General features: G+C 43.5%; 1 protein-coding gene across 17 annotated transcripts in view; it reads left to right on the forward strand.

Annotated features, from left to right (window-relative positions):
- Positions 1-14,937, forward strand: part of KDM2B (lysine demethylase 2B) — a 121,189-nt gene that overhangs the window by 63,585 nt on the left and 42,667 nt on the right. For all 17 annotated transcript variants that reach the window (XM_072802433.1, XM_072802436.1, XM_072802429.1 and 14 more), the window contains one exon: positions 9,497-9,583. In XM_072802433.1, the coding sequence (XP_072658534.1) occupies positions 9,497-9,583 (87 nt within the window). The remainder of the gene's footprint in view (positions 1-9,496; positions 9,584-14,937) is intronic.

Here is a 14,937-nt window from a genome sequence, read left to right on the forward strand (position 1 = left end):
GGGTCTAAGTGGGTAGTCACCACTAAGGTTGGCTGTAAAAGAGTGTTTGTCAGATACCTGCAAGGTGATTCTGTAGGGGTCATTGTTTTTTTTTTTTTTTTTTAATTTTATTTATTTATGATAGTCACACAGGGAGAGAGAGAGGCAGAGACATAGGCAGAGGGAGAAGCAGGCTCCAAGCACCGGGAGCCTGACATGGGACTCGATCCCAGGTCTCCAGGATCGTGCCCTGGGCCAAAGGCAGGCGCCAAACCGCTGCGCCACCCAGGGATCCCTGTAGGGGTCATTGTTAATGAAAATAATGCCAGGCTCTCTTCCCACAATGCCTTGCCCCCCTAGCTGCCAGAGTGTAAGCTTGGTATGAAAATATCAGCTTGCTGCAGATAGCCACCTTTTTTATTACATGGAATTGTGGGACTCTCTGGAATTAGGGGGTGGAAGAGCCAGTGAGGGGCCATTGTTTTCAGGTGTTTTATATATATATATTTGATATTTAAGAAAGAAACCAGTTGTATTGTTCTTTCATCAAAACACAAATGTAAGAGGAAAGAAAATAATCCTAAATGAAGGGTACATTATCCAAACAGGTATTCTCTCTTAAGACCAAAGTTTCTGGAGTCAGGCTAAATCCCATGTGCCATCTGTTAGCCAGCCAAATGCTCTTGGAAAACATGATAAAATAGAGAAAGAACACGTGCCTCATTAAATTCAGCGAGGCAACATGCATAAAACCTTGTTTAGCACAAGGACTTTAATAGAGCTTATTATTAATATTATTTCAGACAGCTTGGAATGAAAACAGGCCCATTTAGGGTTAAGTGTGAGAGTCTGTGAAACCCATGACCATGGAAAGTGTGTACAGTTTTACTGATCAGTCTTGATCCTGGAATACACCTGCTTGTTTGAGCAGCCCCACCTTGCTGTTTTGCAAAATAGTAAAGTGTAGGGCTCAGACTCCTGGCACTGCTGGCTTTTTAATTTATCACCATCATCCCCTACCCCACTCTCATAACTGCTTCAGGGGAGCCAAGAAGCAGGAAGCCAGTGAGGGGTCTGCAGCCTCAGGGGCTTGCTCCCATCCAAAAGATGACCCAGAGCAGAGAATGGCAGATCAGTTTCAACCAGGCTGGGTTGCTCAGGCTCTCCTGCTGGGGCCTGGGTGTAATACTGAGCCCTGTGCTTGGTATTTTTGTTGGGCAGTGTGGGGATGGAGGGTTGATACAATGATGAATGAGACAGGTCTTTCACCTAAGGAGCTCCCACTGTGATGACAAAACAAACCACGCATACTCCTACTTCTCTGCCTGTACCACCTCAGGGAACGAAGGAGAACAGCAAGAGCGAGATATCTGAGTTCCAGACATCTAGGGCAAACCCTAGACCTGAAAAATGGGTAGGTTTATCTGTGTCACTTGGGACTTTATTTTTGCCTACAATTAACTGGTGGGCTCCTGAATCACATTATTATCCTTTCTCTTTATGTAGCTAAATCAGCTTTTTATTTTTTATTTATTTTTAAAGATTTTATTTATTTATTCTTTTTTTTTTTTTTTTTTAAATTTTTTTTTTATTTATTTATGATAGTCACAGAGAGAGAGAGAGAGGCAGAGACACAGGCAGAGGGAGAAGCAGGCTCCATGCACCAGGAGCCCGATGTGGGATTCGATCCCGGGTCTCCAGGATCACGCCCTGAGCCAAAGGCAGGCGCCAAACCGCTGCGCCACCCAGGGATCCCTTATTTATTTATTCATGAGAGACACACACACACACACACAGAGGCAGAGACACAGGCAGAGGGAGGAGAAGCAGGCTCTATGCAAGGAGCCCAATGCAGGACTCGATTCCGGGAAGCCAGGATCAGGCCCTGAGCCAAAGGCAGACATTCAACCGCTGAGCCACCCAGGCGTCCGTAAGTCAGCTTTAAAATTTTTGTTTTTAATTTGAGAGAGAGCACGAGCAGGGAGAGCAGCAGAGTGAGAGGGAGAAGCAGACTCTCTGGCTGAGCAGGGAGCCCGATGTGGGGCTTGATCCCAGAACCCAGACATCATCACCTGAGCTGAAGGCAGATGCGTAACTGACTGAGCCATCCAGGCACCTGCTAAATCAGCTTTTAGATTGCCCTTCCAACTAAATAAACTTTTAAATTTCTCTGTGCTTAGAACTTCTTAAGTGGTTGAATTCTGCAAACAGAGGACAGGGCGGTGTGTATTCCAGTAGGAAAAATAACATAAGCCAAAAGAGATGAGCCAACAGTTGTTGAGCATTTACCATGTACCAAGTGCCTTCCATGCATTATGATCCTCAGCACAACCTGGCAAGGTGGGGACTGTTATCATCCCATTTCTCAGATGGAGAAACTGAGACTCAGGTGTTGTCACTTGCCAAGTTATGTAGCTAATAGGCTTGTAACCACAGTGCACTATGACAAGGGCAGTGTGTTAGCTGCCTGTGGCCACTGTGACAAATGACTACAAACTTGGGAGCTTGAAACAACAGAAATTTACTCTCTACAGTCTGGTCTACACCCTGGGAAGGCTTCTGGGGGAAATTCTTCCTTGTTCTTCTAGCTTCTGGTGATTCCTGGTGTTTCTTGGCTTGTGGCTATGTCACTAGTCTGTCTCTGTCTTCTCATGCCTTCTTCCTTACTGTCTCTGTTCAAATCCCCCTCTTTTTTCTCTTACAAAGACACCAGTCATGGGGCATCTGGGTGGCATATTCGGTTAAGCATCAGCCTCTTGGTTTTGGCTCAGGTCATGATCTCAGGGTCATGAGATTGAACCCTGCCTTGGACTCCATGCTGAGTTTGGAATCTGCTTGGGACTCCCTTCCTCCCCCTCCTCCCCTGCGCCCCCTCTCCTGTGCAAGCGTGTGCTTTCTCTGTCCAATAGATAAATACATCTTAGAAAAAAAAAGATACCAGTCACTGGATTTTGTACCCTAAATCCAGGATAATTTCATCTGATATTCTCCACTAATTACATCTGCAAAGAACCTTTTTCCAAGTAAGGTCATATTCATAGGCACCAGGGATTAGGATTTGAACATATCCGCTTGAGAGATCTAGTCCAATCCCATACAGATAAGTGTTTACAGGCAGGCATGGGATGGTTGGCTGGGGCGGAGGCAAGGATCTTGGGCGTTCCAGAGTGCATGACGCCCAGTTACCTGTGGTATGGGGAGGACCCCTCAGTCTACTGGGCTCCCCAGAAGAGCAGCATGAGCTGCTCCGTGCCTTGTTACTCTTCCTTTATCTGTTGGTTTGGTTGGTGGTTAGTGATTCTTTCCTGATGCCTGCCTCTTCTTTATTATCATTAATTATTATTAACACCCCATCCTAAGGAGCAGTGGGGCCTGAATCCATTTCGCTAATTAAGTCCACAGAGAGAGTTGACATAAGAGGGAGCAGAGGCCCAGTACATCCGTTGTCTGTGGTTATCTTGTTGGGTCAAAAGCAAGGCAGTTTTCAACAGAAAGGGCCTGGTAGCCTCCATCTTTCTCTTTTAGAAAGCCTGCCCTGGGCTCTCCTACGCGAGAGGTTTATGGGATGTAATGCAGAGGGCCCTGGGCTGGTCCTGGCACCTGGTTTCCTAGTCTCTGCTTCCAGGAGTCCCAGGGAGTGTATGAATTCTGGCGGAGCCTAGCGATGCCAGTGACATGATTCTCTTCAGCACAATTTATTTCTCAGAGAGACAATCTCCAATTAGAATAATCTCTTCTTGTAGCTTGTCAAAAAATGCAAATACTTCCCTGTGCGACAGAACCGTAAGCGCCTCCTGGTGGCCACCACGGGCCATTGAGGGGATTTGCTTCCTGCAGGGATTGTGTGTGTGAGATGCCCACTCCAGAGTACTTGGGGAGGTATTTATTAATTATTATTATTTTTATTTATTTATTTAATGACTTTTTTTTTAAGTGAAAAGGAAGCTGGGCATGGAGCCCAATGCGGGGCTTAAACTCATGACCTGATCAAGAAGAACTGAGCTGAGATCAAGAGTTGGACTCAGCCAACTGAGCCACCCAAGCACCCCCTCTATTAATTTTTAATTATTATTTATCATTAATAATATATTTATTATTAATAACACTTACACCTTCAGAAATAGCTTTTTGTAACCACATTCCTCCACAGAGACCTCACCTTGCTTGTGAGTTATGGACTCCAGCTCTGATATTGAAATGACAGGAAATCTTGAGACAGTTCAGAAACTCCAGGAAGACCAAGGCGAGTGGACATTATTTTCAGTCTTACACAGAGAAGCGGTTGTATACTGGTAGCCTGTAACCCAGACTGGCCCACAGATACTGTTTGTTTGGCTCACATTTTTTCATTTTCATTTTGTTTTTTGTTTGTTTGTTTGTTTGGTTTGGTTTTGGTTTTGGCTTTTAAATTTTTCAACCAGTTGCCAATATTTAAGCAATTTAAAGTAAAACTCTGGATCTTTGATTTCTTCTGAAAAATCAGATTAGGTGGAACTTTCATTCCCACAAAAGGTTAGTAGGTTGGAAGGCAGCATTTGCTACCTTTATTTATTTGTTTTCTAAGAGATTTTCTTTCTTTCTTTGACAGACACCATGAGAATACAAGCAGAGGGAGCAGCAGAAGGAGAGGGAGAAGCAGGCTCCCCACTGAGCAGGGACCCTGAAGCAGGGCTTGATCCCAGGACCCCAAGATCATGACCTGAGCCAAAGGCAGACACTTAACTGACTGAGCTGCCCAGGTGTCCTGCATTTGCCCTTTTTAAACTAGGCCTGCATGCCTGGGTGGCTCAGTGGCTGAGCGCCTGCCTTCGGCCCAGGGCGTGATCCTGGAGACCCAGGATCGAGTCCCACATCGGGCTCCCGGCATGGAGCCTGCTTCTCCCTCTGCCTGTGTCTCTGCCTCTCTCTCTGTGTCTCTCATGAATAAATAAATAAAAAAGAAAAAGATTCTATTCATCTAATCACGAGAAACACAGAGAGAGAGAGAGGCAGAGACACAGGCAGAGGGAGAAGCAGGCTCCATGCCGGGAGCCCGATGTGGGACTCGATCCTGGGTCTCCAGGATCACGCCCTGGGCCGAAGGCAGGCGCTCAGCCACTGAGCCACCCAGGCGTCCCTAGAATCTTTAAAACAACAACAACAACAACAACAACAACAACAACAAAACCCTGATGTATTGTAGAAGAGGGTGTGAAATTCATGTGGATTATTAAGAACCATGAAATGTCAACAAAATTTTATGCTTATTCAAGCCCACATTGGGCATACGTGGGTCTTCCCTTTTGTGATTGGGGCAAACTTTGAAAAATGCTTTGTAGAGTTAGTGGCTGAATTAGTTCTCTGTCTTGCGAGGAATAGGCGAGGATGACTCACTTCTGTATTTGTTAATTGGATGGTGAATGTGAGCCCAGATTGTCTCCTAGGTGTTGTATTTTTTTAATAATGGAGTATAGAAAAAAAAATAATGGAGTATAGATCAGCTCCAGAGGTTGCTGGAATGGTATACTGAGGCTTTATCACCCAGTGTTACTAACTGGGCTTATAGTTAGATGGATCTGGTCAGTGTCAGGATCTATCACCTCCCAGACCCAGATGTGTGACCTTGGGCAAATCAAATAACCCCTCTGCACTTCAGTTTCTGCTTTTGTGAAAGGGAGAGAATCAGCTCTATCCCACAGAGGGAATTAGTTCAGAGCAAGCACCCAATAAATGCTCCAAAGAATGGTAGTAAAATCACACCTCACTTCATGGAGTAAAGTCAAGGTTAGTGATATCACTGTTCTAAGCTGTGGCTTCCTCAAGGTCATACAGTCTGCAAGTTGTAAAACTTGAACCCAGGTCTTCAGACTCTAGAATCAGTGTTGTCAAAGGCATAACAGTAATGGCTTAACTAGTGAGATGTCAGGTCTCCTGTGGGTAATTTTTAGAACTTCTGAGTCCATTCCTTAGAAAGAGACTGCTTTGCTCCATTCTCTCCTCCCTTTTTAAAAAAATTGTGGTAAGGGCAGGGCACCTGGCTGGCTCAGTTGGAAGAGCCTGTGACTCTTGATTTCAGGGTCATGAGTTATAGTCCGATGTTGGGTGTAGAGATTACTTAAAAATAAAACACACACAAAATTTTTAAAAATTGTAGCCAATTATACATAACATATAATTTATTATTTTAACCATTTTTAAGTGTCTAGTTCAGTGGCATTTTTTTTAAGATTTTATTTTATTTATTCATGAGAGACACACAGAGAGGAGAGAGAGAGAGAGAGAGGCAGAGACACAGGCAGAGGGAGAAGCAGGCTCCATTCAGGGAGCCTGACCTGGGACTCGATCCCGGGTCTCCAGGATCAGGCCCTGGACTGAAGGCGGTGCTAAACCGCTGAGCCACCGGGGCTACCCGAGTTCAGTGGCATTAAGTATATTCACCCTGTTGTGCAGCCATCACCACCATGCATTAAACAACTCCCTGCTTCTCCCTCCCTCAGCCACTGGCAGCCACTACTCTGTTTTATGCTTGTATGACTCTGACTACATTAGGCACCTCATATAAGTGGAATCATGCACTATTTGGCCTTTTGTGTCTGGCTTATTTCACTCAACAGAATATCCTCCAGTCCATCCACATTACAGTATATGTCATGATTTCCTTCCTTTTTCGGGCAGAGTAATATTCTCTTGTGTGGATAGATCACATATTATTTATCCATCCATCCACACTGATGGACGCTTAGGTTGTTTTCAAGTATCATTTGGCTGTTGTGAGTCATATTGCTAGGAACGTGGCCCCCTCTCTTCTTGAAGGTTAAGGTTGAGTAACACCATAGTTAGAGCACAGGTTGTGAAAAGGCGGGGTCTCCACCCTCTACCGGCTGAGTGGTCTTGGACTGTTCTCGCACGCCCTAGGCCCCAGTATTCTCATCTGGAAATGATGGTGGTCCATCTCACAGTGGGGTCAAGGGGGTTGGATGAGATAGTAGATATGGCGTTTTTATCTTGGTGCCCAGCACAGAGCAAGCACTCACTACATCCTACTTTTATATATTCATTTGACGACATATGTGGTGTCTGCCTCCTGATGGTTCCATTTAACTTCTCACCTAGCCAGTCCCACCTACCTTGTGTGGTGGACCAAGTGGGAATGGCTCACTTGGGTGCATGTACTAATGGGTGCAATGCCTCTATTTAATTCAAAACCAAAACTGATAAATTCATCGGCTTTTTATCCTCATTGGGAATTGGCAATTCTAAACAATGTCAGTGATGAAACACTCCTCCCCCCAGGCATGGATCCTTCCCACTGCCCCAAACATTCGATAGCATCTTTCATGCCCCATGTGAGGTCCACACTGGAGCTGAATCATGCTTATATTCTTGGTTCCCTTATATTGTATTTCTTGTTAAATATGCTACATCCATGTTAGAAAAATTGGCAGCCTAATAATCCCATTGTCCTTTATGGCAGCTGTTACTACTGTCTGATTGACATTTTAGGGGGCACCTGAGTGGCTCAGTCGGTTGAATGTCCGACTCTTGATCTCCACTCAGGTCTTGATCTTGGGGTTGTGAGTTCAAGTCCCACGTTGGGTTCCATGCTCGAGCCTACTTAAAAAAAATTGCTTCTTATGATAGGACTTTACGTTTCAGAATGGTGTTAGATGGACAGGAAAATTCAGATACTACAGAGAGTTTCCACTTATCCACCCCCCACCCTGCCCCAGTTTACTCTAGGATTAACATGGTATATTAGTGGAGTACATTGGTTACAATTAATCTAACATTGATACATTATTACTACTAACTAAAGTTTAGAGTTTATTCACATTTCCTGAGTTTTTACCAAGTGTTGTATATCTATTTCAGGGTCCCACCCACGATAGCCCTGTGTATTTGTAATGTCTCCTTAGGGCTCCTCTTGGCTGTGATGGTTTCTCAGACCTTTTTTGGTTGTTGTTTTTTTACTTTAACAGATTTGAGGAATACTGGTCAAGGATTTTGTAGAAAATCCCTCTTTGGGGATTTGTGGTTTTATTATTTTTTTAAGTTATTTACTTGAGGCTTAGTGTAGGTTAGTCATTGTGCAAGATGAGGGATATAGCAGTGAACCGAGACGTTTATAAACAGCATTTATAAATCAGTGACATTGATACTGGACTTGAAGAGAGCTATATGGACTGAGAATTGAACCCAGACAGCCCCGAGTTTGACTCTTGATCACTGTCGTATTTGCTACCTCCCATGGGCAGAGGAAAGTTCTGCAGGTGGATTTGGCGTAGTAGGCACATTTTGAAAAATGTGGTAACCACAGGATGATGAGAAAACTAAGACAATAGAATAAATAAGAAGTAAGTTGGATTCATTTCCGGTGAATAGATTAGGGAAAGTGAGTTAAAATAATCTCTTTTTTTAAGTTAAAATAATCTTTATCTACATTTCTCTTTTGAACTCTTCTGCTCTTCCTATTAAGTTCTACTGTGCAACTTTTTCTGTTTTTAGATGGTCCTGCAGGAATGTTTTTGTGCAATCCAAAAATTAATGGTCAAAGTCAGGATAGCCCAGTGGCAGATCTGTCTATCCCTTAATGCTTTTTCATGGCACACTGTGGATGCAATAAAAAAAACCGATGTGTGAAGTGGTCATGGGGTGGGAAGTCTGGTGCCAGAGAGTGGGGTTCAGGGGCTCTATCCTCCTGGTCTGGGCCAGGATCCAAGTCCTTTGAGTCTTTCTGAGCCTTGATTGCCTCACCTCTAAAGGATAACTCCGTGGAGTAGCAACACATGGATGAAGTTCTAAAATGAGCCACCACATTAGGACAAAATCTGGTAGAGTCAGAATTACCCTTGAAAAGTCTTCAAACTACCCACAAAGATGTGAACACAGTGTGCCGTGTGGAAGACCCTCACACAAGCTGGGAATATGTCTCACAGCCCACTTTTCTGCCAGCATTTGGTCAGATGACTCCATCCTTGGTTAAATCAGATGAAGGATCTACTTGTATTTATGGCCCACGTTGTAATAAGCGATGACATGTCTTTACATGCCAAGATTAGAAGAAACATGGCTTGCTGGCCGATGGAAGAAAAGCGATCTCACAGGTGTCAAGACCTTGTGTTTGGTTTTGGTTTTTGTTTCTCTGCATACATAGTTGAGTTTATGTACCTTAGGGCATTGTAGTGCACCACCCAGCGCACTTCCAGTGTACTCGGTAAGGATTGAATGAGATTGTATGCATGAGAGTCCATGGTGCTCTAGACAAATGTTTGATTATCATAAATGTGATCAGTGAGCAATATATTCATGGTAGTCATAAGGAGGTGTGTGATATGCTTTTTAAAAAAATTTTGGAAAGGAGGATATTGCATGTCTTGTGGCATCTGAGGAAGCCCGGTGACTTGATTTCTACTGAGTCTGTGTTTGGTGATTGACTCTATAGAGGGCTCTGTCTTTTATTGGGTTAGGTTTGGTCTTAGCCTCCTTCAGGGACCTCCCCTCTACTGTGGGCTAATATGGCTCCTTTGTTTGGCCACAGAATGTCCTGAAGGAGCACGCGGATGACGACCCCAGTCTGGCCATCACTGGGGTCCCTGTAGTCACTTGGCCAAAGAAGACTCCAAAGGTAAGACACAGATCGCCCGCAGCTGGGATACCAATCCCACTGCCTTTCACATCTTCTGTAAGATGAATGTTGGCAGCTTTGCAGTGAAGACTCCTGGCAGAAGGCACCCTAATTAAGATGAATGGTTTTGGTGATTTGTCCATTCCAAGTTTTTGTTTTTCAGGCAGTGCCCTCTGGTGGTCACTCAGAAAACTGTGGGGCAAGTGATGCCTCACTTTTCCCTATCCTTAGGTGACTTCTATCCCTTCTTCCCTCTCTCCTTTCTTTTCTTCTTTCCTTCTCTTTTTCCTCCAGGTGCGTCAAGGGCTGTTCCCTTTCTTTTGAAAGTTAACTTTTTTTCTCTTTTAAAACTGATTGATGCTCACCATGAAGATGTCTAATCAAGTAGGAAAGTACAAAGACGCTGGGGGGAACGAGAATAACATCACTGAGTACTTACCAGGAGCAGGTGGCTTTACCTCGTTGTCTGCATCCCTCACCTTTCTTAGACTCCAATAACCCTGTGAGGCAGACACTTGCGATTCTCATTTTACAGATAAGGAAACTGAGGCTGGCAAAGGTCAAATCAATTGTGAGGGCTCTTGGTAGAGCCGAGGGCAAGATGACTAGTTTATGTGACAGCAGAGACTAAACTGTTAACCAGTATCCATCTCGAGTCCACTATCCAGAGAAAACCAGTCTTCTTCCACAGTCTATGCTAGGGTGGGACATGTATGTATCAATCCATTTGTCCACACTTAGCCTCACCACTTTCTTAGGCAAGTTATAGAAACTCCCTGAACCTTACTTTCCTTGTCTGTAAAATAGGGTTATAGTAGCACCTACTTCAAATGTTGTGACTGGATGAGACACTAGATGAGACACTAGATGAGACAATGCATTGTTGAATTTGTTTCTGGTTAACTATAAAAAGAAAAAATAGAACAATGCATGCAAAGTTCTTAGGACAAGGACTGACCAGTAGTGAGTGCTCTTTAAATGTTAGTTTTAACTTAAGCAGCCTCTTCACTGATGGATGTTTTTTCTGATTTTTTTTTTCTGTCATGGGAAACATTTAGAGGAACATTCTAAATCTGTGCTGTCCAGAATGGTAGCTGCTAGCTCTATGGCTTTTGAGCACTTGAAATATGGCAAGCCCAAATTGAGATGTGCCAGAAGTATAAAATACGCAGCAGGTTTCAAAGCCTTACTGCAAAGAACACTGTAAAATTTTACTTGTTAATTCTTTTTTTTTTTTAAGATTTTATTTATTTATTCATGAGAGATACACAGAGAGAGAGAGAGGCAGAGACACAGACAGAGGGAGAAGCAGGCTCCATGCAGGGAGCCTGACGTGGGACTCGATCCCTGGTCTCCAGGATCACACCCTGGACTGAAGGCGGTGCTAAACCACTGAGCCCCCCAGGCTGCCCGTTAATTATTCTTTTTGAAAAATTTTGTTTATTTATTCATGAGAGACACAAAGAGAGAGGCAGAGACACAGACAAAGGAGGAAGGAGGCACCATGCAGGGAGCCTGATGCAGGACTCCATCCCAGGACCCCAGGATCATGCCCTGGGCCAAAGGCAGACACTCAACCACTGAGCCACCCATGCATCCCGCTCATTAATTAATTTTTTGTATTGATTGCAGTTGAAATTAGGGTTGTTGGATTTTAAAAAGGATGCCTATTTAAATTTGAATTTCAGGTAAACAAGTAAAACTTTTAAGTATAAGTACAGCCCACATATCACATGGGATACACTTACACTGAAAAAGATTATTCATTGTTCATCTGAAATTTAACTGGGTATACTATATTTTTATTTGCTACATCTGGCAACTCTAGTTGAAATGATAGTATTTTGGATATATTGGTTAGACAAAATGGATTATGAATATTAATTTCAGCTTTTTCTTTTTGCCTTTTTAAATGTGGCTACAAAAAATGTAAATGTACATGTGTGGCTCACTTTATATTTCTGTTGGACATTGATGTTCTGGGTTATTCCTTCCACCTTTGTTTGATTATCTTCTCAGGGTATATTCCTAAATGTGGAATTGCTGGGGAGAAGGAATCCCTATTACTTCTGATTCTCTTTGAAGCTTAGTGGGAATTTAGGTGATGATAGAAACAAAAAAGGGATTTGCCTTCATAGCTCCTGCCTTTTGTATCTCGATCTGTAGGAGCATATGGGGTTTTAATGTTTGCTTTCCTCTACATGGGCAATAAATACAACTGCCATTTCTGAGACCACAAACTGTACTTGCAAACATAGCACCTTGCAGCAACCCAGCCAGGCCCCATGACTACTCTGAACCTGAAGAGGAAACCGTGGCTTTGCCTCACTGCCTGCTTCCCTCTCAGGGGAAGATGCTCTGGGGGAGAGATCAGGGTTTGCAGAACACAGGCTTTTAAAAAACAAACTTGCCACTACCCACTATAATCTCAGAATTAATGGAGGAGTCCAAGTGTGCTTCTCTGGAGGAAATCTACTACCAATGTGTCCTGTGCTCTGTGCCTGAGACCATCCAGTTTATACTGGAGAGGCCTATAGGCATTATTTTTTTTTTTTTAAGATTTTATTTATCTATTCATGAGAGACACAGAGAGAGAGGCAGAGACATAGGCAGCAAAAGAAGCAGGCTCCCTGCGGGGAGCTTGATGTAGAACTTGATCCCAGGACCCTAGGATCATGGTCTGAGCTGAAGGCAGATCCTCAACCACTGAGCCACCGAGGTACCCCGAGGCTTATAGTCATTAAAAAAACAAACCAAACCAAAAATCATCAAGCCTCTGCCTCCTTCCTTCAAAGCGCTGGAAATTGGAAGCAGGCTCCTGGGGGGAGTAACCCTTATCTAAGATTTTCCTGGAGGATTGGTGTACAAGCACTGGTCTGTACACAAGGTCGTATGGCTCGTATCATCAAATCTGGAGAGGGGATAGACTGGAGCCTTAGGCTGATGAAGGGTGAAAGGAGAGCATTCACTATGTCACAATACTTTGGGGATACTAGTATGGGTTTTTTTTTTTTTTTTTTGACATCTTATAATAAAACAAATATAATTTGCTTACCATAAAGTTCTCTCACTTAACGTGTACAACTCACTTTTTAGTATATTCAGTATATTCAAAGAGTTATGCAACTATTCCACAATCTAATTTTAGAACATTTTCATACCCTCTGAAAGAAATCCCATCAGGTGTCAGTTCCCCCCCGCCCAACCCCTAAATCTTCCCCTTCCGCCAGTCCCCAGCAACCACTAATCTCTCTATCTCTATGGATTTGCCTGTTCTGGACATTTCACATAAATGGAATTATCCAATACCTGACCTTTTGTGACTGGCTTCTTTCACTTAGTATAATATTTTTAAGCTTCATCCACATTGTAGCATCTGTCAGTACTTCATTCCTTTTTATTTTTATTTTTTTAATTTTTTAATTTTAATTTTTAAAAAATATTTTATTTATTTATTCATGAGAGACACAGAGAGAAAGAGGCAGAGACACAGGCAGAGAGAGAAGCAGGCCCAATGCAGGAAGCCCGATGTGGGACTTGATCCCGGGTCTCCAGGATCATGCCCTGAGCTGAAGGCGGCACCACTGAGCCACCCGGGCTGCCCTTCATTCCTTTTTATGACCAAATAATATTCTACTGTGTGTATATACCATACTTCATTTATCCATTCACCAGCTGATGGACATTTGGGCTGTTCCTACCTTTTGGCTGTTGTGAATAATGATGCTGTGACATTTGTGCACAAGTATGTATATGGACACGTGTTTTCATTTCTTGGGTTGGCACATAAGAAGTGGAATTGACTAATCATGTGGTAACCCTGTGTTTAGTTTTTTGAGGAATGGCCTGACTTTTCCGGGGTAGCCGCATCCTTTTACATTCCTACCAGCAATGTATGAGACTTTCAGTTTATACCTACGTCTTTGCCAGTGCTTATTATCTGTCTTTTTTATGAGAGCCATTGTAGCACCGTCTTTTTCTTTTCAACTTGCTTTAGGATTTCTCAAACTCATTTAAGTTTATCCTGATTTTGCAAGGGCTGCCATCACAAAGTACCACAAACTGTGTGTGTGGCTTCCAGGACAGATGTTCATTTTCTCATAGTTCTGGAGGCCAGAGGTCTGAGAACAAGATGTCAGTTGGCATGATCTATTTCTTCTGGGGACTGTCTTCTGGGCTTGTTGATAGCCGTTGTCTCTGTGTATCATCACATGGTTTGTCGTCTGTGTGTCTGTGTTCTAATCTCCTCTTAGAAGACACCAGTCATGCTGAATCAGGACCCACCCTAATGACCCCATTTTAACTTCATTACTTCCTCTTTTCTTTTAAGATTTTATTTATTTATTCATGAGAGATACAGAGAGAGGCAGAGACATAGGCAGAAAGAGAAGCAGGCTCATGCAGGGAGTCTGATGTGGGACTCGATCCCAGGACCCCGGTATCACGACCTGAGCCAAAGGCAGACACTCAACCACTGAACCACCCAGGCATCCCTAACTTCGTTACTTCTTGAAAGACTTTATCCCCAGCTACTCACATTCCAAGGTGTATGGGGGTTAGGGCTTTCATGTAAGAATTTGGTATGTGTGGGGAGGTGGGGGATAGTATTCAACTCATAGTGTTTACCGTACATTATTTTAGAGCCATAAAAAGATGTAAATAATGTAATAATGTATACCATGGCCCCCTACTCAGCTCTAGAAATAAATTATTGCCGGTACAGCCAAAACCCCCTGAGTACTCCTCCTCAATGTAGGCATCAATCTTTAGATGTCTTTTTTATCTCTTATTTGATCCTTACAACGATGCTGGGAAGTGTGGATAGTGTTATCTCTGGGTGCAGTTGAGACTGGGAACTCAGAGAGGGACACAGGTATGCCTTGGGCCACACAGCTTGTGAATAATGAGGCTTTAATCCCTAGATCTGAGGAACTCAGTGAAATGTGGTGGTGGTGGTGGGGGAGGCATGCCGTTATATGTAAGCATTTCCTGGCTGGTGGGGTTAAAAAGTTAACAGGAAAAGGAGAAGTTAAGTGAACGACTGACTGCCTGGGCCGCCCAGGGTCTCTCTGTTCCCAGGTTTGCAGTCGGCTTGCTCCCAATTTCATGTGGGTTGGGTTGAAAGATCAAGGGTGCTCGTTGAGGCTGTCAGGATGCGAGGTAGGGAGCGGTACTGGGTCTGGGTCAGGTTACTTAACAAGTAATTAATGCTAAATGATGATGAGCAAGAAATGCTTTGATCTCCTACCTTGCCTCCTGGAGAACAAAGTCCTTTTCTGGAACTGATTAGGTGTCGTGAGGTCATTTCTGATGCCGCGTCTTTCAAATCAAAGATGCTACTGAACCACCATTCG

Source organism: Canis lupus, chromosome 27 (genome assembly GCF_048164855.1).
Source record: "Canis lupus baileyi chromosome 27, mCanLup2.hap1, whole genome shotgun sequence".
NCBI lineage: Eukaryota > Metazoa > Chordata > Mammalia > Carnivora > Canidae > Canis > Canis lupus.